Here is a 20,663-nt window from a genome sequence, read left to right as displayed (position 1 = left end):
AAGAGTGACGAACAAGTCCAACCATGGGCATCCCTTCAGCAGATAAACCTGTTGGAATTGGGACTGGAGGTAGTTCAGAGGGTTCCTTCTCAGGCACATGTTTCTCTGGTTTTATGGGCTGACTTATGTTTAGATATGTTTCTTTCCGTTCTGGGTTGTTTCACCAAGTCTTTTCACCCGGGTTGTTTCATACCAATTCTAAACTAGATCAATTCTAAACTAGATCAATTCTAAACTAGATCAATTCATCCAACATTAGGGGTCGTTTCACCCCTAATCAAAAGTTGTTTCACCTCAACTAATGGAGGTGAGGTGAGGTGAAATTGGGTTTAACGTCGTGCTTTGAGAATATTTCGCTCATATGACGACATGCATGCGTGTGTATGTGTATGTGCGGCTGCTTGTACTAGCCCAGACTGAAGCTGGTTTTATAGTGCTAGCCACTGAGATACCATGCCACAGTGAAGCATGAATACCCCACTCAGACACATTATACTGACTCTGAGCCGACCAGTCCTTGTTATACCCATTAATGCTGAGCACCAGGCAGGGACCAACAAGTACCTTATTTTAACGTCTTTTGGTATGACACGGTCAGGGATCGAACCCGCGACCTTCCGCTCTCCGGGCGGACGCTCTAACCACGGAGGCGGTCAAACTAATTGAGTAAACATGGAGAATGGTATAAATGCTTAAAGCCTAATTGGGCAATGGTTTTACAACAACCAGGTAAATGCTACTGTGTCTGCGTCACCTGAATTAGAAAGAATCTAGCTGAGAAGGCCACCAAAACTAAGCAAAAGTGTTTTAAGCAAAGGTAGATTACTTGATTTGTCTTGGGATTGTCAGTTACGATTATTCGATTGCTTGGTTGCCCCTGTTCTTCTTTATGGTGTGAATTATTGGGTTTGGGTAATGATTCTTGGGTAGAAAATATTCATTTAAAATTTCTAAAGGAACTCCTCTCATTAAGAAAAAGCACCCACTCATTCATGGTTTATCAGGAACTGGGGAGATATCTGCTGGAAATTGAAATTAAATCACGAATGTTATTCTTTTGGGGGAAAACTCATTTCAAGAAAAGGGATTGCCTGTATTAAGAACACAAAATTGGGCTACGTAGGCATGTCCTAATAAAAATAGTCTTAAGCAGCTACTTGCTATTGTCACTGAAGGCCATCACCCGATCCAACACAGCCAATATGAACGGATATAGTTATTCAAACAATCCGAATATACCGTTTCGACACTATACATAGATGAATAAACTATTGAAAAGCTCTATAGTTGATAACTATAATATATTTTTGTTGGGGTGAAACAACCTCTAAATGGGGTGATACAACCCGGGTGAAATGACTTGGGGTGAAACTGTGGTAGGGTGAACGTGTTTGGGGTGATATAACCCGGGTGAAATGACTTGGGGTGAAACTGTGGTGGGGTGAACGTGTTTGGGGTGAAATGACCCGGGTGAAATGACTTGGGGTGAAACTGTGCTGGGGTGAACGTGTTTGGGCTGAAATGACCCGTTACTGTTTCTTTCTTTCTCAGTATGGGACAGTTCATGTATTCGTTTCTCAGCTAGATTACTACATAATATATTACAGAAACTACAAGACTTTCCTAGTTCCTCCAGCTCATGCTCCATGATATGGAGTTGATACTTGTGTCTTTGTTCAAACTGCTGGCCACAGTATTTACACAACAGATGAAACATTGCACCTTCACCATTATATGGCTGATTTGTACAATCCAGACTTGAATCCTTTTTTTCCGATTCAGCAAATGTTGGTGGGAGGTATATTCTAACCTCATCTGATTCCACTACATTTTGAGAATCTGTTTGTTTGGGCACATCTGAAAATTTTTGTTTAAAAAATGTTGTTGAGCATCTTCTTTCTGGTTGCACCTGGCCTCTTTTACATGGTGTGTAATGGGTGGGGTGATGTCTCTTAATGTGTCGATTCAAATAGATCTGTGAGGTCAAGGTATTTCCACACAGCTCACACACGAAGGTTGCTGATGACGCATGAATTGCTGCATGCTGATCACGGTTGCCATAGTGAGCGAATCTCTTCCCACATACATCACAAGAGTAGGGCTTGATCCCAGAGTGTATCCTCATGTGACATCTGAAAACATCATGGCGATAAAACACCTTGTGGCATATTTCACACTCAAGTTTTATTCTGGAGTGACGGTTAGAGGATGAGGCACTTCCTTCAGCCATTACTATTGTAGTTCGTGCTTTCAGCAAAACTGGCTCTCACACATTTACTGGAATCAAACCCATACTGTAATTGATCTGAAAATGAAAGAAAACAACAACATAAGAATTGTTCCTTATTATTATATTAGTGAAACTGGAAATGGTTATTACATGCATCAGTTTTGGAAATTATGATGTAAACAGAAATGAGAATCGCAATTCTCAAGGTCATATTATGTACAGCGCAGTGGAGCAGTGGTAAGTAGTGTTGGGAATTGGTTAAAATCTCATAATTGATGATTGGTTCAATATAACCAATCAATCATCGAAAATAATTGGTTGGCGTTTTTTATCAAAATTTCTTGGTTATGTTTGTTAATGCACACAAAAAAGAGAAAAAAACAAGTAGTTTTTTTTAAATTTTTTTGCAAATTGCACAAAATGCATTTGCAAATATGACTAGTATGTCAGAAACATAAATGCCTGGAATCTTAAGATAAATCCAATCCTGACTTGGAACGAGCTGGTAGTGCTTATGAAATGTAACAGAAAAACACAACCCTGTGAACAATATAGTTACAGCTAAAAAATGTTCCAAAGTTTTTTGTGTTCGATTATTAGAATACATGATCGATTGCTTGGTCGTTTAGTCATTGTGACCAATCTTCGATTATTTCAATTAATCGGACCACTACTAAAGGCATCTGTAAGGCATCTGCCTATCATGCTGAAGGTCCGGGTTCAATCCCCAAGGTGGGTGGCTCCCGCCCTCTGCAAGCATTCTGCGTGCTGTTGTTTATTTGGTTGAGTATCCATGGACAAAGGTACTTTAGATTCACACTGTGTCAATTCCACCCAGCTGTGGGTACCCGTGAGGATGTGCTGGCAATGTAAGTGTTAAGTTCATTAAGCCATTTGCGAAGTATCAGGCAGCATGGCTGTATGATCCCCTGTAGGGAGTTGAAAAATGGTATCGGAAAGTGGCGGTCCCAGGGAGTTGAAAAGGTATGACCGATAGTAATGTACGTAGCGCCGTGAGCAGGCAATGTGCCTGGATATGAGTGCCATATAAGCGACTATTACTATTACTATGTACAGAACTATAATGGACTATCACCAGACATGATGACACAAACTTGATAAGGTTCATCTGTAGCATCAAGAATTTCATAGTTTTCTGTTAGTAATCCAGGATAGATTAACAATTAATCATGGACGTGAATAGAAACATATATAACAAGAAATATATATGATAGGTATAATATGTTATATGTAACTTTATTATCCCTGCAAAGAGATTGAAATACATTTATATAACTGTAAAATAATTGCGGACCAAACTTATTTATTGTGTAGATGTTTCGATGCAGAGCAGTTGAATGACAATTATTATGAGAGGGCCTGTCTGTTCCTGATCATTACTGAGAGTCATTTTAGTCTAGGAGGAGGCAGCTGAAAAATTTGAAATTGTAGCCTCCCCAGTACTGATTTTGTTTGACTCTATTTTCAGTTAGTTTGATGTCTTTGGCTCATGAAATGGCCTGTAATACTCTCAGATTGTTCAAGAAACGCTCATTACATCTTGTTGCCAGTTTGTGAGTTCTATGTATGTACCAAATAATCCAGTGATGTCTCTAGATGGGACAAGATATTAAATGAAAACCTCCCACCTACATCCAGCAGTCTAAACCATCACACTGAGCGAATAAACTACCAAGTGCATGTTTGGAAACACTTTCTGCAACCAATCAAGAACACTACTTCACCAGTTGTGTTCTGAATGACATTATTTCTTTATTAAATCCGGTTTCATTTCCTTACACCAAATCATTTTCCACTCTTAAGTTACAGTTTTAAAGGTCACATGCAACGTAAAACACAACTTTGCAGATTCTGATACCTTTCGGTATGGACATACCGAAACAAATCGTCAAAAATGCAAATTCAACTTATAAAGTTGAAAAATAACGCGATGAAAAAAAATGTGCGAAATCGGAGTTCAAACGTTTCACTAATTTTCCCCAGACTTTTTTATGGGGAAAACGGGTTTCAACAGCTGGGCTGCGCTCATAGCAAGTGCGCCAAGTAAATAGGTTAGCAGCTTGGAAGCCGGGTTGTCGGGTGAATACTTTCGGTGAAGGCTTTGGTGTGAGCTATTTTTCTAATGTTTTGTTGATATCTCACAGGCGAAGCTTTTATATGTTATGACAGTAAATTAACTGTTTATATAATTTCATTTGTCTATTTCACCACCGCGTTCTTCTTACGAGACACTTTCTCAGTTCGATACTTAAAAAGCAATGTCATTATTTAGCGTTGACAGAATTTCTAACTGTGATATAGATATGTCGTTGTCACAGACAAAACTCAATGTCTTGTTTTATTGACACCTGTGTGTCTGCCTGCCTGTCTGCTAATGACAATATTCAATACACAGCTGCTATCACTGACCACATGCAATTTGAACTTAACACCAATCAGGCTATACACCATAAACAAAATGCATTGATTTATGGCCCGAGTTCGGTCTCTGCACATTATGTAATTACACAGACAGGCAGGTGTGATACTTGAACACATGACATGTTATGATGTCTGTTGATTGCAAAATGTTATACACAAAAATGAGCATGTATTTACAAAACCCAACATCTCTCTATATATATACACACAATTAGCCGTGAAGGCATCTGCAAATGAACCAGTCGTTACACTTGAGTGCACACCCACCCGCTCTGACTGGGTTCGGTATCCCGGCTGCTTCGTTTCTTGGGAAGTAAACCGAAGTACACAATATTGCACTTTTGATTTGCGATTGTACGCTTATAATTTTGTTTATATATTTTTTCGTAACCAGCAAAGTATATTATATGTCATGAATAAGTGATAATTGTGTTTTAATTATGTTTGAGTTTTTGGTTGCATGTGACCTTTAAGTTCTTCAATTCTTAGTTTTCCATATAACCTTATCTTCCTGTCCATGCTCATTCTAAAACATTACATTTTACCAGTAACCCATGTTTGTTGAAAGAGCAGTGAATTAAAACAGTTTTGCCTAGTAACCTTGTCTTCAAGTTGACCATGGTTGGAGCATTTGTGATGGTCAGCTTATCCCTATTCTGATGTCGAGAGATCCTGCTCCCGTGGATTGGTTGAACTGACATTGTGAAAATGCAAAAAGTCAGCATGCCAGCAGAGAGATCTATGTCAATGCAGACAAAATGATCTAGTGTGCACAGAGGCATGTGTTTGTATGGCAGGTGATTGTTGTCAGAACACCTTTGACTTGTTGCCAGGAGATGACTCCGATTCTGACATGAAGTAACGTAATATGAAAGAAAGTGACAAGGAGGGTTAATTGTAAGTTTCTGAATGTATCAAAAGTGATTAAGAGTTATCTGATAGAACAATATGAATAGCTACAACCAGATCTTAGTACGCAGTTATCGGCCACGTAGCATAGTTTTCAAACACTTTTGGATAATGTTATTTCATCAAATATTTTAGGATTGTGAAGCTTTCATTGACCATATCATTATAATTTAGTTCTATTCCAACACTATATTAAACATTTGACACCAAATGAATTGTTTGGTTTTTATATCAGTACAAATTTAGTCCTCCACTATGTGTATGCAGTAAAACTACAATGGCGGCCATTTTAAATTTTGGGTAATATTCCTATTAACATGCCGTCACTCTAGAAGTAAAGAGGAAACAAAAACAACTTGTTTTAGTTACAAAACTAATGTTAACTTTCAATAAATAAATCACCACCACACATTTCCAAGAAAAGTCGGAGAAATGCTAAAATACCCGTCTCAAAGAATAAGCTGTAAAACATTATATTACCACGATATGACCATATAAAACCAATTGTTTTGTGCCCAAGCTATCACTCTAGGAGAGACAAGTGTAAACAAAAACATCAAAAGTATCAACTTTGGACATAAATGGAAACATTCAGTGGATATGTTTATGTAAATTTACGCTGAGAAGACAAAATGCGACAAATGAAATAGCGGTCATTTTGATTTTCTTTCAAAAACAAAAAATATGTCAAATAATTTCTATATACTTAAGCAATACACAGAAGTCAAAATGAAAGTGATCAGATTGATAGTAGTAAAACTGTCCATGATTAACTTTGAGGTGTTGTCGGGCAGCAAACCAAATGTTACAAAACTACTCGGACACCCACCACATATACTGGCCTGTAAAAAAACTGATACCACAATCTCATAGTATTACAGGCCATTTCATGAGCCCAAGATATCATCCTAACTGAAAATAGTGAACAAAATCAGTACTGGGAGGCTACGAAATCCTTTTTCTAGGCCCCTTTTGACATTCTCCTCCTGGACTGCTTAGCCCATCAGGTTGGGGAAACCTACCGATCGGCCTATAATAAGCAGAACAGGATATTATAGGCCGTTCTGCCTATTTTGCTATAGGCCGATCGGGCAATATTTGAACATTTTTCTAATTATTTCAAAAACTATCAATTTCCGCACGAAATGGTTTATATGATCATAGAGATGAATAGTTAATGGACCTCCTCAGCTTGAAAAAATATGTTTTTGGACAAAATTGGAAATATTAATATAAATTGTATATTTATATACTTATCCTATCTCACGACTTGCACCTCTCTCTCTTGCTTCGACTTTTAGTGGAACGACTGTAAACTTTTTTCCATAGGCCTCTTTGTTCATTCGCCCGTGCACTCCATGCTGCCCTCTTTAATTAGCTTCCTAGTTCCTAATAAAGCTTGCAGCATGCTCCACTAATTGCCCACGTGACTACCTTGAATGATCATTCTCATCATGGAGCCAACGCTGTAATCTGAGTAGTGGGGAGGCCGGGCGGGCATCCATCGCGTGAGATAGGATAAGTATATAAATAAACAATTTATATTAAAATTTCACAAATTTGTAAACTGATCTTATCTCACGACTTGCACTTATCCCACGGTTGGACGGCAGGCCACAGATTACCCTTCTGTCTGGACAGTGCGAACAGCTGGTCTTGGAGCTGTGTGGACTGATGACAACCGTAGATAGCGATTTACAAGGGAGGCCTGTTATGCATGCAAGCAACTCCTATGCTTGTAGTGGGTTCTCCGGAACCCCTTGGCTTACTAAGTACAACAACTCCCAGGGAGATGGGTGCTCCCGAGCGATGTGGTGTTCGGCGGCAACCTCGTACAAGACAAAGGACGCATCTCGGAAAGTAAGCCTCGCCTCGCCGCGATTTACAAGGTACCCCTGTAATTAAAGTCTTGCGACTAGAATCGGAACGCCCCCCAGACACCGACCAAGGCGGGTGAAAGAGAAACACAACTCCGGCATCTCCAAGGTTTAACGTTCAGTTCTGGGCAGCATCAAATTGACCCTCACTCCTTTGCCTAAGCTTAGTCAAAGGATGTGCCCGGCAACTTTGGAGGCAGATACAACGAAATCCACTTGAATTCGGGAGTGTCACACTTCACTGACGTAATTGCTCCGTGGAGTAGAGGTCAGTAAGCGTGAATGTCGAACACCTCTGCATCGTCATACTGATTGTGCCTCAGGTCCGTAGGGCCACGCTAGGTGGCCGTATTCCGATGCCTTGGTATGGAGGCCAAGTGAAGTAATTCTTAAACCCATATAATGAGAACAAAAGGTTGAGAGCCAGTTCAACTTTTATTCAGTATATACAAGGAAGTAGTAACGCGAATGCGGAACTGTCCCTCATCTGCGTTGTTGGGCCAATGTAAGCTGCTGAGCCAGTACAAGAGGTCCGAACTGGTGTAGTCCCTGGACATCCGTGACAGATAGGTCTCGCAGGTAATGTGAAGAGAAGACTGTATCAGGACGCCAGAAGCAACCTTCCATGATAGCGGTCAAGGAGCAGTTGCTATGGAGGGCCATCGTTGAGGCTAGTGCACGAGTCTCATGAGGATTGGAAGTGGCTGGAGGAGGCAAACCCTGCAAATGTGTAGGCTCGCAGGATCGTGGGACGCATCCAGAAGGAGAATGTGGTCCGGGAACCTCAGTTCTTGAAGCGTTCAACAAGGGTATGAAGAGGCGCTTCTGTAGCCGTCGACGATCCTTGGAGGCAGCAAGGTAAACGTGTAGAGCCCTAACAGGGCAGAGTGTCAAATCTTCATTATCATCAGGCCCAAGAATGGTGGACAACAGGGGAATGGTAAACATCCGGTCCGGTTGCCCTGGCAGTTGGTTTTTCGCAATGAAGTCCCAGTGGAGACCCAGGAAAGCCTTGCCATGCTTCTTCCGCTCCAACGGCACCCGATTGACATCAAGCGCATGCAGTTCAGATATACGAGCAGCGGTGGCCAAAGCTACCAGGAAGGATGTCTTGAATGTCACTTGTTCGAAGTCCTTGTCTTCTAAAGGTTCATAATCTGAAGAAATCATATGACAAAGGACGACGGACTGATCCCAGACTGGAGGTCTGAACTTCCTGGACTGGTCAGAGAGTCTATAGGAGCGTAGTAGACTCTGCAACTCGGGAACAGTGGAAATCTTCGTGCCCGTGGTGGTAGCCAAAACTGAGTTGATGGCGGCTAAGTAGGTAGCTAACGTAGTATCCTTGAGTTTCTTAGTAGTGTGGAGATGCTGGAGAAACTCAGCAACGACCTGAGCCGAGGTGGAAGTGGGAGATGCAATTCCCCTAAGCTTCTTCCAAACTTCTTCCACTTGTTGTCGTAAAGGAACGGGTCGAAATACGATGCGCTGAAGTGATAGCTGTGGCTGCTTGGCCCTTAGCTAGAGTAGCCCTTAGCTATGAGAGATTGAGGGTCTGAAGATGCACCAAAGTTCTGTGTAGATTGAGGGTCTGAGGTGACCCATGGCTGCCAGTTCTGAGTTGACGAGGGCTGGCCAGAAGGGTGAAGAAGTAGGTCGGTCCTGGTTGGGAAGCAGAGTAATGGGTTTGAGCTCTGCCAGATATTCTTAGGTTGACGAACCAACTTTGGTTGCTTTGGAAGTTGGTTGTTGAACCTTGTGGTGCCGTGATAACGGGTAGATCATCGACTGAATGATCTGGGGCAGTAACTTCCACTCTGTCGGGGACGGTCGGTTGGATCGGGACAAGGCATCGGCGATCACATTTTTTACCCCGGGAATGTGTCTGGCTACAATGTTGAGTGAGTCGATGAGATGGAAGAACCTGATCACCCATTGTAGCAGATTCGCCGAGCCTAGATGATTTATATACCAAACCACTGTCGAATTGTCTGATTGGATCAACAGACTGGTTGATTGAAGCTCTGTTGCCCAATGTGAGATGGCTTGAATTACCGCCTTGAATTCCAGCTCATTTATATGAAGTACCCGTTCGTCGGATGACCACAGCCCGGCCACTTGGTGGTCGAGGAAGTGAGATCCCCAACCCATGAAGGATGCATCGTCGAATAGGTGATGAGTTGGTGCAAAGGGCATATATCATAGAGACTCTGGCGCAAACATACAGTTTGTCGAGCCACCATTGAAGGACTGGACGAGGTGGTTCTGGAAGGCAAATTAGAAACGGCGACGGGAGGAACCACCACGGCCAGATCTGTTTCCTCTGCCATGGGACTTGAGTGGATTCGCCACGAAAAAGTATGCGTAAATCCGGATTGGTTGGGGTGAACTGTGTAGTTGTAAGTTGTTTTAATGAGTCTTGGAGCTGTGACTTCTGTATCTTTAACAGTTCAGTTGAGACTTGAAAGCGGGTTTCTTTATCAACTTTATTATGATACTTCTTGGATGCTACCATTGAAGAGGGAGTCAGTAAACCAAGGCTGGCGAAACAGTTCTGTTTTAAATCGCTCCTCCCATGAAGAGATGTTAAGGGGACCATGTCGGCGAACAGCAAGAGTGTAGCTCAAAAAATGAGTCAACTGATCCAGGATAATTTGGAACTGGTCCAGAGCTTAAGTCATGCATGCTCGGATGTTAGCGTCTTGATCAGAGTAAGCATGCACCAGAGCAGTGTTAACAGCGTCAACTGCTGCAATCACACAACTAATAGATGGCAACGTCTTTCTCACGGCTGAATCCATGTGACCCAACTCTCGGTCCTCAATAAGGTAGGGCGAAGCAGCTCATTTGCCACACAAGGTTCCAATATCCTCATCAACTGTTGGAGCCGTAGAGATTTTTGTTTGTTAGGCCGTGGACATGAGAGGTAGAAGGATTATATCTTGGAGCAGAGAATCCGTCCTTAATTCGTTTCAGGCTCTTGAAACCATCATTTAGTGTACTGGATAATTTCAGAATACAAGGTCAAGGTGGTAGGGTGATGGTAGACCAATCCCAGTTCCTAAGAGCTTAAGAGTGATCCAGGTCATCTGTTGAAGTACTCAAGGGAAATTGGAGTACCTGAGGAGAACCTGAGGTGTCTCAACTGCTGCAAAGCTACCCACAGGGGTAGATAACTCAAGAAAGAGCGGGAGATGCAGGCATGGCTATTTGGACTGGATCAATCTCAGGAGGTGGACCAGATGAAGAGCCAGGAATTACCGAAGCCGGATGGGCTGGAGTAGACGGCTGTATTTGGTTCCAGGCTGAGGTTATGGCCCTGATCATCATATTTAGATCCAGAGTAGCTGTAGGAGTGGAATTGTTATTAGGTTCCCATGACACAGCGATGATCCTAGAGTGAGTCAAAGGATTCTCAGAGCGTGTAGACGGAACATCGTAAGAGACTGTAGGCCTATTAGTGGTATCAGAGCAATGATCACCCGAATGTCGGTCAGAGGAACTGTATCGAGATCTCGACGTGGTAAGTACCGAAATAGGTTGGTAAGCCAGTGATCTGGATTCCCTAGTATGGCTAGGTGATCCGGTATGATATGAAGAACTAGTCCGGGTCGCTGTAGTTCTAGTTGGTGATCTGGTTCTGATTGGAGCTCTGGTTCGACCATCTGAATAGGATCGGCCATGAGATGTGGATCTGTACTGTGATCCCGATTGGTCAATGGCTCTGTAAGGTGATCTAGATCGTATAGGTTACCTGGGTTGGTAAGATGATCTGGATTTGTAAAGTGATCTGGATCGATTCGATGCGCTAACTGGAAACTGTGATTGTGATCTAGATCTATAAGGTGATCTGGTTTGCAGTTGCGATCTGGCTTGATTTGGTGATCTGGATTGGTTAGGTGATCTACTTTGATGTTGTGATCTGGATCGGTTCGGTGATCTGGATCGGTCTGGCGATCTACTTCGTTGTGATCTGGATCGGTTAGGTGACCTAGATCGGTCCGGTGATCTGAATCGAAGTTGTGATCTGGATCCATTCGGTGATCTGGATCGGTCTGGTGATCTGATTCGAAGCTGTGATCTGGATCCATTCTGTGATCTGGATCGGTCTGATGATCTACTTCGATGTTGTGATCTGGATCAGTTCGGTGATCTGGATCTGTCCCGGTGATCTGATTCAAAGTTGTGATCTGGACCCGTTTGGTGATCTGGATCGGTTAGATGATCTGGATTGATCAGGTAATGTGGATCGTAGTTGTGCTCTGGATCGTGACTGTGATCTGGATCGATCCGGTGATCTGGATCGGCACGGTGATCTAGATCGGGCTTGTGATGGTGATCTTGATCGTGAAGGTGATCTAGATCGTTGTGGTGATCGAGAATGATGTGGCGATCTGGATCGGCGATTAGGTGACGAAACCTGAAGTGTTGATTCATGATGAACGGCCCCGAGCGACGCTGTTGTAGCCAGCTCCGTCCGGTTCAATGAACTGTGGGGAGACAGTTGGCTGGTTGAACGCGGTTGGCCAGATCCAAACAAACTGAGACAGTCGAGGGGATATGTACCGATGATCTGGATGATGATAGTGTCGATCTAAGGTCCCCTGGTAGTGTAGATGGGACAGGCAATGAAGAATTGTGAGATAGGATAAGTATATAAATATACAATTTATATTAATATTTCCAATTTTGTCCAAAAACATATTTTTTTCAAGCTGAGGAGGTCCATTAACTATTCATCTCTATGATCATATAAACCATTTCGTGCGGAAATTGATAGTTTTTGAAATAATTAGAAAAATGTTCAAATATTGCCCGATCGGCCCATAATATCCCGTTTGGCCGCCCATTGTTCGTTTGCCTTCACGGAAAAAGTTATCTTCATAATTGCATATCAAGAGCCATCCGAAATGACAAATTTGTCCCATTGGTCATTTTATGGCTTTTATCATACAATCGCATATGGAAACATACTTTACCAGTAATGAACTAGAAAAGCGAATTCTGAACGAAAGTGCTTCTTGTTGTCATGCCAAGGGACTTCACTCTCGTTTATTTATAAATGTGATAGGTGGCGCTGGTGAGAAGTCGACCAATCGCTAATAACATGACAATCGCCCAGCTCGCCCATTGGCGGTCATTTCAAATCGTAAAGTTGTCGGGTTTCTCAATTTACATGTGTTCTTGTTGACATTGCTAGGTAAGAATTGATATGTTTTGTTGATTATATGATCTAATAGTGCCTACTATGTTACGTGTAACCGATCGAGCATAACACATTTGTGAAATGTGTCCCACTGCAGACCCCCACCTGCCTAGGTCATCAGTCAGCTGAAGAATGAACTCGCCACAAACATACCGGTCTCCAGCCTTGATCTACTCACCCAGCTGTCTACACATGATGTACAGTGGCAGGAGTAATGATTTTTCCTAATGGTGATCTCGCTGGACGCACTTTCAGATATTATGATGTGTTTTTTGGTGTTGATAAACAAAAGAAACCACTATTACTAGATGGTAGAAACCACTAGAAATTACTAGATGGTGTGACTGACCCGTGCAGTAGTTTACGCATCATGTGGCCTAAGGAAGGATAACAATATATGGATGAACAACTTCTTTATTTCTGTGACTCCCAACTTCATCAGGGTCATATTTCATTATAGTTTGTTTTCTTTAATGTTGGCAAGCTATTGCTGTCAAACCTACAGGTAACATATGTATCTGTTTCTCCAATTGATGATTTGATGATCGTCAGCCCTCAAAATTCCTTCTAGTCTGATAATCTGAGATGACGTCATTGTGCTCAGGATATGTAAAACTCAAACGATGGTCATCATCGCAGACAAGTACCATCTGAAGGCTATAATTCTCAACGGAAAGAGTTCCTTCCAGTCCTCCAACCCTAACCCTAACCCTAACTTAAATTTTGGACTTTTAGTCATTTTGTGAGTTCTCTAGTAATTGTTGTGTTAAGTTTTGTTAATAATTTTAGTATATTTATAAATATTATTTGGGATGGGGGAACGGGAGGAAGTCTTACCTTCTCAACCTTCAGTTTTGATGAAAATTGACACTGAAAACATTTGTGGAAAATGTTAACATAGTAAGTCCTTTCTTGTTCAAGCAATTACCACAAAGTGTTTCCTGCACTGGTTCACAGGGAACATCTTCTACTAGAGGTTGTTTCAAGATGCCGGCTGACAAGGTGATTCCGGTGAGAGTGGCAGTTAGATGTCGGCCGCTAATCCCGAAGGAAGTAGGTGAAGGCTGCCAGCTGTGTGTGAACTTCACCGTGAATGAACCCCAGATAGTGATTGGCCGAGATCGTGCCTTCACCTATGACTTTGTCTTCAAACCCTCCAACTACCAGTGTGAAGTTTATGAAAACTCAGTGAAACCGCTGCTTGACAGTTTGTTTAAAGGTATTCATCAGTCATTGCAGTTAGTGTCTAAATATATGAAAGAGAAAGAATAGGTTCATAGTTTCCTATGTTTCTCGTTAACTGAATATGAAAGACTAGCTGGTCAGCCCCAGTGACTTGTCGTGATGTGCCTTCATGCTTCTATGGCACAGCTCAATGTTCAGTCATTCACAACTGATTTCTTGTGGCCAGGCTTGACTATTTATTGGCAGCCAGGATTTGTTTGACTATTGCTCACATGCCATAAGACAGTTTACCATTGTACTTTCATAACTTGTAGGTGTATAGTGTATAGAATTCTGACATGAATATTCCAAATCACAGAGTTTGTTTGATAAGTGTATCTGTTCATAGTGTCTTTTGGTGGAATTTGACAGCCAGAATGAGGAGCCTCCAAGAGATACCTTGCATTATGATTACTAGGAAAATCCATTTGATTCACTGGCAGAGTATATCATGTAGCACCTGACTCAATCATAGATCAGAGGAACACATGAACAAAGTCAGTGAGTGACAGCACTTAATAACATTTTAACACTGAGCTAACTTTTAAGGAAAGTGTCAAACTCATTACACGTTTATGGCTTGGTACTGTGTTCGCAACTAAATAGATGGAACCTGCATCCATCGCACACCTGCATAATCACATGAATGTCCACCTACCCGTGAAGGTCCGGGTTAGAATATTGGCCTTCAGTAACCCATGCTTGTCGTAAGAGGCGACTAACAGGATCGGGTTGTCAGGCTCGCTGACTTGGTTGCCACGTGTCATCAGTTCCCAATTGTGCAGATCGATGCTCATGTTGTTGATCACTGGATTGTCTGGCCCAGACTCTATTATTTACAGACCGCCTCCATATAGCTGGAATATTGCTGAGTGCAGTGTAAAACTAAACTCACTCACATGAACGTCCATGACCCCAGACTGCAAGGCTCCAGTATTTTGATCTCCTCTGTCCCAGGTTACAATGCAACAGTGTTGGCGTACGGCCAGACAGGCAGCGGCAAGACGTTCACAATGGGAGGATGTTACGAGGCGTCTCTGATCCAGGATGAAGAGCACATGGGGGTGATACCAAGGGTGTTGCGAGAACTCTTCCAGGGGATTGATGAGAGGAAAGATGAAAGTGACTTCAATATCTCAGTGTCGTACCTTGAGGTAGGATACCTAGATACCTCTTGCTTGTGGCAATTTTGTTTGTAAATTTGACCTAGTTCTAGTTTTGGCATCCATGCTCCTTATAAATTTGCCTAATGGCCACCTAATGTTAATCCCACTTCCATAATATACAAACTCAGTGTTACTCACTCTCCAGTTTCTACAATTCTGGAGACTTGGACTCCACAAAAAACATGCTGGCATGGCATGACAAATGTAGAAAAAAGTAGTAAGCTGAATCCTAATTATGTTTCTTTATACATATTGTTTATTCTGAATTTTTCTTGAGAAATTACTTTGACTGCTGAAATATATCTTGGGCTACCAGTTAACAATGGTCCCTGGCAGAGAGCAGCACAGAGGAATGTTCATAGTGTGCTGCTGCAAAGGCAGCTTATTATAAATTTCTGGTAAATGATTCGTGAGCATGATTAATTTACACGTTGCCATTAAGAAAGTGGTCAAATGCATCACATATTATATTTGGGATTATACTTTCTCAGTAAAGTACAGATTCTAGTACTTTTGTTTGGTTGAGTCCGATCCGGGATCGGATCCAGCACTCTCAGAGTCAGGCACATAATTGCCAACACACAAAGTCAGCCATCTAACCCACTCAGCCAGCTTCCACAGAATGGAAGTCAGACAACTGGTAGTCTGGACCACAGACTTTGTGTATCTCTCTGATAAGTGTAAATTGGCACAGCTCTAACTTTCTAGATGACATTGTGTATTCATAGTTTTCAGCCATTCCAGAAAATGTTTGAAGACAACAATTACGGAAAATAACAAATAATTTACGCTGCCCGGATGTTTTGGTGAAATATTTTGGTCTCATTGTTACAATGAATAAACAGTATTGACTTTTGCATTTTTTGCTTTTAATATAGCTAATCTTACGAATACCAGGCTAGCAGCACATCAAATATCATGTATGGTCATTTATTACCAAACGCTATTATCCTGAGCAGACTCTCACTTTGTAGTAGTGGCCAGTCAACAATGGTCAAGAACTACTTTTGATGTCCACGTGTTTTCCAAATGTTTCAGATTCACAAGGAAGACCTGCACGACCTTCTCTGCCATCCCTCCAAGAGAGAGTGTCTCGTCATTAGGGAGGAAGCTAACGGCGGAATTGCTGTAAGTTCATCAAACCTCTTCTTGTTACTTGTATACATTAAACATTGTTTAACACTGACATGTGTTAAATAGTCATTATATGATGATGAACAAGGTCAGAATTAGACAATGTAGGTGCATGACTTCAGTAAGATGGATGTGACCACCTCATGTGTGGACCATGGTCAGATCTTCAGTAAGATGGATGTGTGACCTCCTCGTGTGTGGACCATGGTCAGGTCTTCAGTAAGATGGATGTGTGACCACCTCGTGTGTGGACCATGGTCAGGTCTTCAGTAAGATGGATGTGTGTCCACCTCGTGTGTGGACCATGGTCAGGTTTTCAGTAAGATGGATGTGTGACCATCTCATGTGTGGACCATGGTCAGGTCTTCAATAAGATGGATGTGTGACCTCCTCATGTGTGGACCATGGTCAGGTCTTCCGTAAGATGGATGTGTGACCTCCTATGTGGGGACCATGCTCAGGTCTTCAGTAAGATGGATGTGTGACCACCTCATGTGTGGACCGTGCTCAGGTCTTCAGTAACATGGATGTGTGACCACCTCGTGTGTGGACCATGCTCAGGTCTTCAGTAAGATGGATGTGTGACCACCTCGTGTGTGGACCATGGTCAGGTCTTCCGTAAGATGGATGTGTGACCTACTCCAGTGTAGAGCATGATCAGGTCTTCAGTAAGATAGTCGTGGGACCACCTCGTGTGTGGATCATGGTCAGGTCTTCAGTAAGATGGATGTGTGACCACCTCGTGTGTGGACCATGGTCAGGTCGTCAGTAAGATGGATGTGTGACCACCTCGTGTGTGTCTTCAGTAAGGACCATGGTCAGGTCTTCAGTAAGATGGATGTGACCTCCTCATGTGTAGAGCATGATCAGGTCTTCAGTAAGATAGTCGTGTGACCACCTCGTGTGTGGACCATGGTCAGGTCTTCAGTAAGATGGATGTGTGACCTCCTCATGTGTAGAGCATGATCAGGTCTTCAGTAAGATAGTCGTGTGACCACCTCGTGTGTGGACCATGGTCAGGTCTTCAGTAAGATGGATGTGTGACCACCTCGTGTGTGGACCATGGCCAGGTCTTCCAGTAAGATGGATGTGTGACCACCTCCTGTGTAGAGCATGATCAGGTCTTCAGTAAGATGGATGTGTGACCACCTCGTGTGTGGACCATGGCCAGGTCTTCAGTAAGATGGATGTGTGACCACCTCGTGTGTGGACCATGGCCAGGTCTTCAGTAAGATGGATGTGTGACCACCTCGTGTGTGGACCATGGCCAGGTCTTCAGTAAGATGGATGTGTGACCACCTCGTGTGTGGACCATGGCCAGGTCTTCAGTAAGATGGATGTTTGACCACCTCATGTGTGGACCATGGTCAGGTCTTCAATAAGATGGATGTGTGACCTCCTACTGTGTGGACCATAGTCAAGTCTTCAGTAAGATGGATGTGACTACCTCATGTGTGGACAATGGTCAGGTCTTCAGTAAGATGGATGTGTGACCTCCTCATGTTTAGAGCATGGTCAGGTCTTCAGTAAGATGGATGTGTGACCACCTCATGTGGGGACCATGGTCAGGTCTTCAATAAGATGGACCGGTTACAGTAAGGATCTGGGCATTACATCAAAGGTGACTTATATTGATACATTAATAGGATAGATGCTCAGACCCTCCACTTTTCAAAATTTTTTGGCATTATTGTTTCTGGGGATGTATAGAAAAAGAAAAAAAATAATGTTTGAATAAAGAAATATAACTTATTATAAGGTTGTTTACAGATAGCTGGTTTAAGAGAAGTAAAAGTGAAGTCCTTTGAAGAGACCATGAAGTGTCTGTCACAAGGGTCATCTTCACGCACCACAGGATCGACTGCCATGAACAACACCTCGAGCCGATCTCACGCCATCTTCACCATAACTGTAGACAGAGTCAGTAAGGATGACCCGTAAGTAGTTGTGGAGTATAGTACCTTATGATGTAATCTTGAAGTTTGAAATTAAGCATAAACGTCAAGTGATGCCTTGTTTTAAATAATCCTAATTAAAGAATATAATCTGTTCTAAGAGGTTCAAAATTTAGGAGATTATTCAGATTCAGGTGATTGGAGAAATAAGCTTTGTGGGAGTATTGCGACAGTGGCTTTCTTGGCCTGTCAAACACTCAATTTCACATGAAAATTTGAAAGATCCACTTCTAAGATGTGCCAAATAATTCTTTTTCACCATTTACTTTTGCATATTTAGGAAAGCCATCTTGGTGTAACACCTAAGGATTGTGGCTGTATGTTTCAGAGAGGATTCTTGCAAGGCTAAATTCCACCTGGTGGATTTAGCGGGCTCTGAGCGGATCAAGAGAACGCATGCAGAAGGAGAGAGACTTAGAGAAGGTACTGTCAGTTGTCATTGAAAGTTACATTTAGCTTAATCTGGATTTACATGGGTTCAAAAATCCCATCGCCCGATGCCCGAAACAAGTCAGTTTTCATTTCGGCGATCAAATAATGGTATCTTACTTGTCCGTGGGCTACCAGATAATTTCTGCAATGCTTACGGTTTTAACCCTCAAATGTGACACGATACGAGCGCGAAATGAAGTAACTTTCGCAATGATACTAAATAGATACTAAATCTTTCTTTGCTATTTATTTCCGGCTATAGAAACCGAAGCGAACTTTTCTATAAATAACTGACCAATCACTGACGAGAAAGCCAGCATGCACTCAAGTCGACTGACAGGCCAAGACAAAATAGCAGACGAATGTCACAGAAACTGATTGACAGTTTTTTACAATAGGCTACGGGGTTGAAAAGGAAGGCTTGGATGACGAAACCGAAGCAGATGTTTGCACCAAACAGTCGAAAGATAAAAAATATGACAATGAGAAACGTTGTAGACAATTTCAGAAGTCTTGGTGTTCAAAATGGCCATGGTTACTTTACGACGAAGAAGAAGCTGTTATGACTTGTAAATATTGTGCACGATTTCCGTCTGTATCCACGAGTCATGGGGTAAAGAACACTTTTGTCAATGGGTGCTCAAACTTCAGAGTAGAATATCTGAAGATTCACGACAGTTCAGCAGTTCATGCCGAGTGTTTGTCATGTTATATCCATAGCAGTGAAACCAGCGATTTGGAGGCTGGGACAAGTTACAATAAAGTAAACACAAACGGAAAACTTTTAAAGTGTTTTAAAAACATGGACAAAAAGAACTACGATCAAATTGAGAAATGTTTTGTGACAGCTTTTCTCATTGCCAGCGAAGGAAAACAACTTCGTGATTTTGCAATGCACTTAGACTTGCTTGACAGGGTTGGTGTGGACATAATTACAGAAACAATGATGGTGCGAGCAAGTTTATTCAAGCAATTTCACAGAGTTTAAAAAAAGACTTCCAGTCTGAAATTAATAGAGCAAACTATGTAGCCATTCATAGTGATGGGAGTACCGTCTCGGCAATTCTTGAACAGGAAACTGTGTTTCTTCGTTACGTAAGCCAGGGGGTTCCAGTTTCATTCCATGCTGCAGTTGTATCTCTAGATCATGCTAGTGCTGATGGGGTGTTGGATGGAATAAAAACTGCTCTTGAAATCAATGACATTAGTTATGAAAAGCTTGTATCACAAGACCATGAGGGGCCCAAACTAGTGTCTGTAAACTTTGACGGTGCCTCTGTGATGATGGGTGACCATTCAGGAGTTGCGGCAAAGATCAAACGGCAAGCTCCCTATGTTGTACCTGGTCAGTGTATAGCAAACAAGCTTGAGCAGTCTGTGTTGGATGCAGTAAAAGGCTTGTTGCCACTGAGTAACCTTGAAGAGATGTTGAAACAGATGTTCAAATTCTACCACAATAGCCCCAAAATGAGAAGAGAACTTAAAACTATTTCTCAGATCTTTGAAACAGATTTGGTTCATATGAGTGATGTGAAAAATGTGAGGTGGTTGGCAAGCAAAGTGAGGGCTGTGAGGGTTCTCAGGACAAGTCTCCAGTCAGTGATTCAACACATTGAAACTGTTGCTACTGGACAAGTCTCCAGTCAGTGATTCAACACATTGAAACTGTTGCTACTGGACAAGTCTCCAGTCAGTGATTCAACACATTGAAACTGTTGCTACTGGACAAGTCTCCATTCAGTGATTCAACACATTGAAACTGTTGCTACTGGACAAGTCTCCAGTCAGTGATTCAACACATTGAAACTGTTGCTACTGGACAAGTCTCCATTCAGTCATTCAACACATTGAAACTGTTGCTACTGGACAAGTCTCCATTCAGTGATTCAACACATTGAAACTGTTGCTACTGGACAAGTCTCCAGTTGATTCAACACATTGAAACTGTTGCTACTGGACAAGTCTCCATTCAGTGATTCAACACATTGAAACTGTTGCTACTGGGCGAACTGAACAGAGCTGTAAAGCAAAGGGCTGGCTTGCAAAAATATAAACTGTGACTTTCATTAAGACATTGTTTATTCAGTT

The 20,663-nt window shown here is 42.2% G+C and overlaps 2 protein-coding genes across 3 annotated transcripts in view; one reads left to right on the top strand and one right to left on the bottom strand.

Annotated features, from left to right (window-relative positions):
* Positions 1 to 614: 614 nt before the first annotated feature.
* LOC124284244 (zinc finger protein 808-like) lies at positions 615 to 12,502 on the bottom strand. Of its 2 annotated transcripts, none has more exons than XM_046720310.1 (2): positions 12,438 to 12,502; positions 615 to 2,305 (listed from the first exon to the last, which is right to left on the bottom strand). In XM_046720310.1, the coding sequence occupies exon 2, from the start codon at positions 2,228 to 2,230 to the stop codon at positions 1,328 to 1,330; it is 903 nt and encodes a 300-aa protein (XP_046576266.1). In that variant the 5' UTR covers positions 2,231 to 2,305; positions 12,438 to 12,502; the 3' UTR covers positions 615 to 1,327. The 2 variants fall into 2 exon arrangements, with proteins under 2 accessions (XP_046576266.1, XP_046576267.1); XM_046720311.1 differs by having other exon boundaries at positions 12,433 to 12,496.
* A 202-nt stretch (positions 12,503 to 12,704) lies between these two features.
* The window catches only part of LOC124284229 (chromosome-associated kinesin KIF4A-like), a 49,868-nt gene continuing 41,909 nt past the window's right edge, over positions 12,705 to 20,663 (top strand). The window contains 6 exon segments of the mRNA XM_046720292.1: positions 12,705 to 12,894; positions 13,622 to 13,883; positions 14,846 to 15,042; positions 16,093 to 16,182; positions 17,959 to 18,125; positions 18,472 to 18,566. Coding sequence (XP_046576248.1) covers positions 12,892 to 12,894; positions 13,622 to 13,883; positions 14,846 to 15,042; positions 16,093 to 16,182; positions 17,959 to 18,125; positions 18,472 to 18,566 — 814 coding nt within the window. The 5' untranslated portion in view covers positions 12,705 to 12,891.

The sequence above is a fragment of the Haliotis rubra genome, unplaced genomic scaffold, assembly GCF_003918875.1.
Source record: "Haliotis rubra isolate DU_JTF1 unplaced genomic scaffold, ASM391887v1 Scf331, whole genome shotgun sequence".
Taxonomy (NCBI): domain Eukaryota; kingdom Metazoa; phylum Mollusca; class Gastropoda; order Lepetellida; family Haliotidae; genus Haliotis; species Haliotis rubra.
Note: the sequence above shows the minus strand (reverse complement) of the source record. Positions and strands in the feature narration are given on the sequence as shown.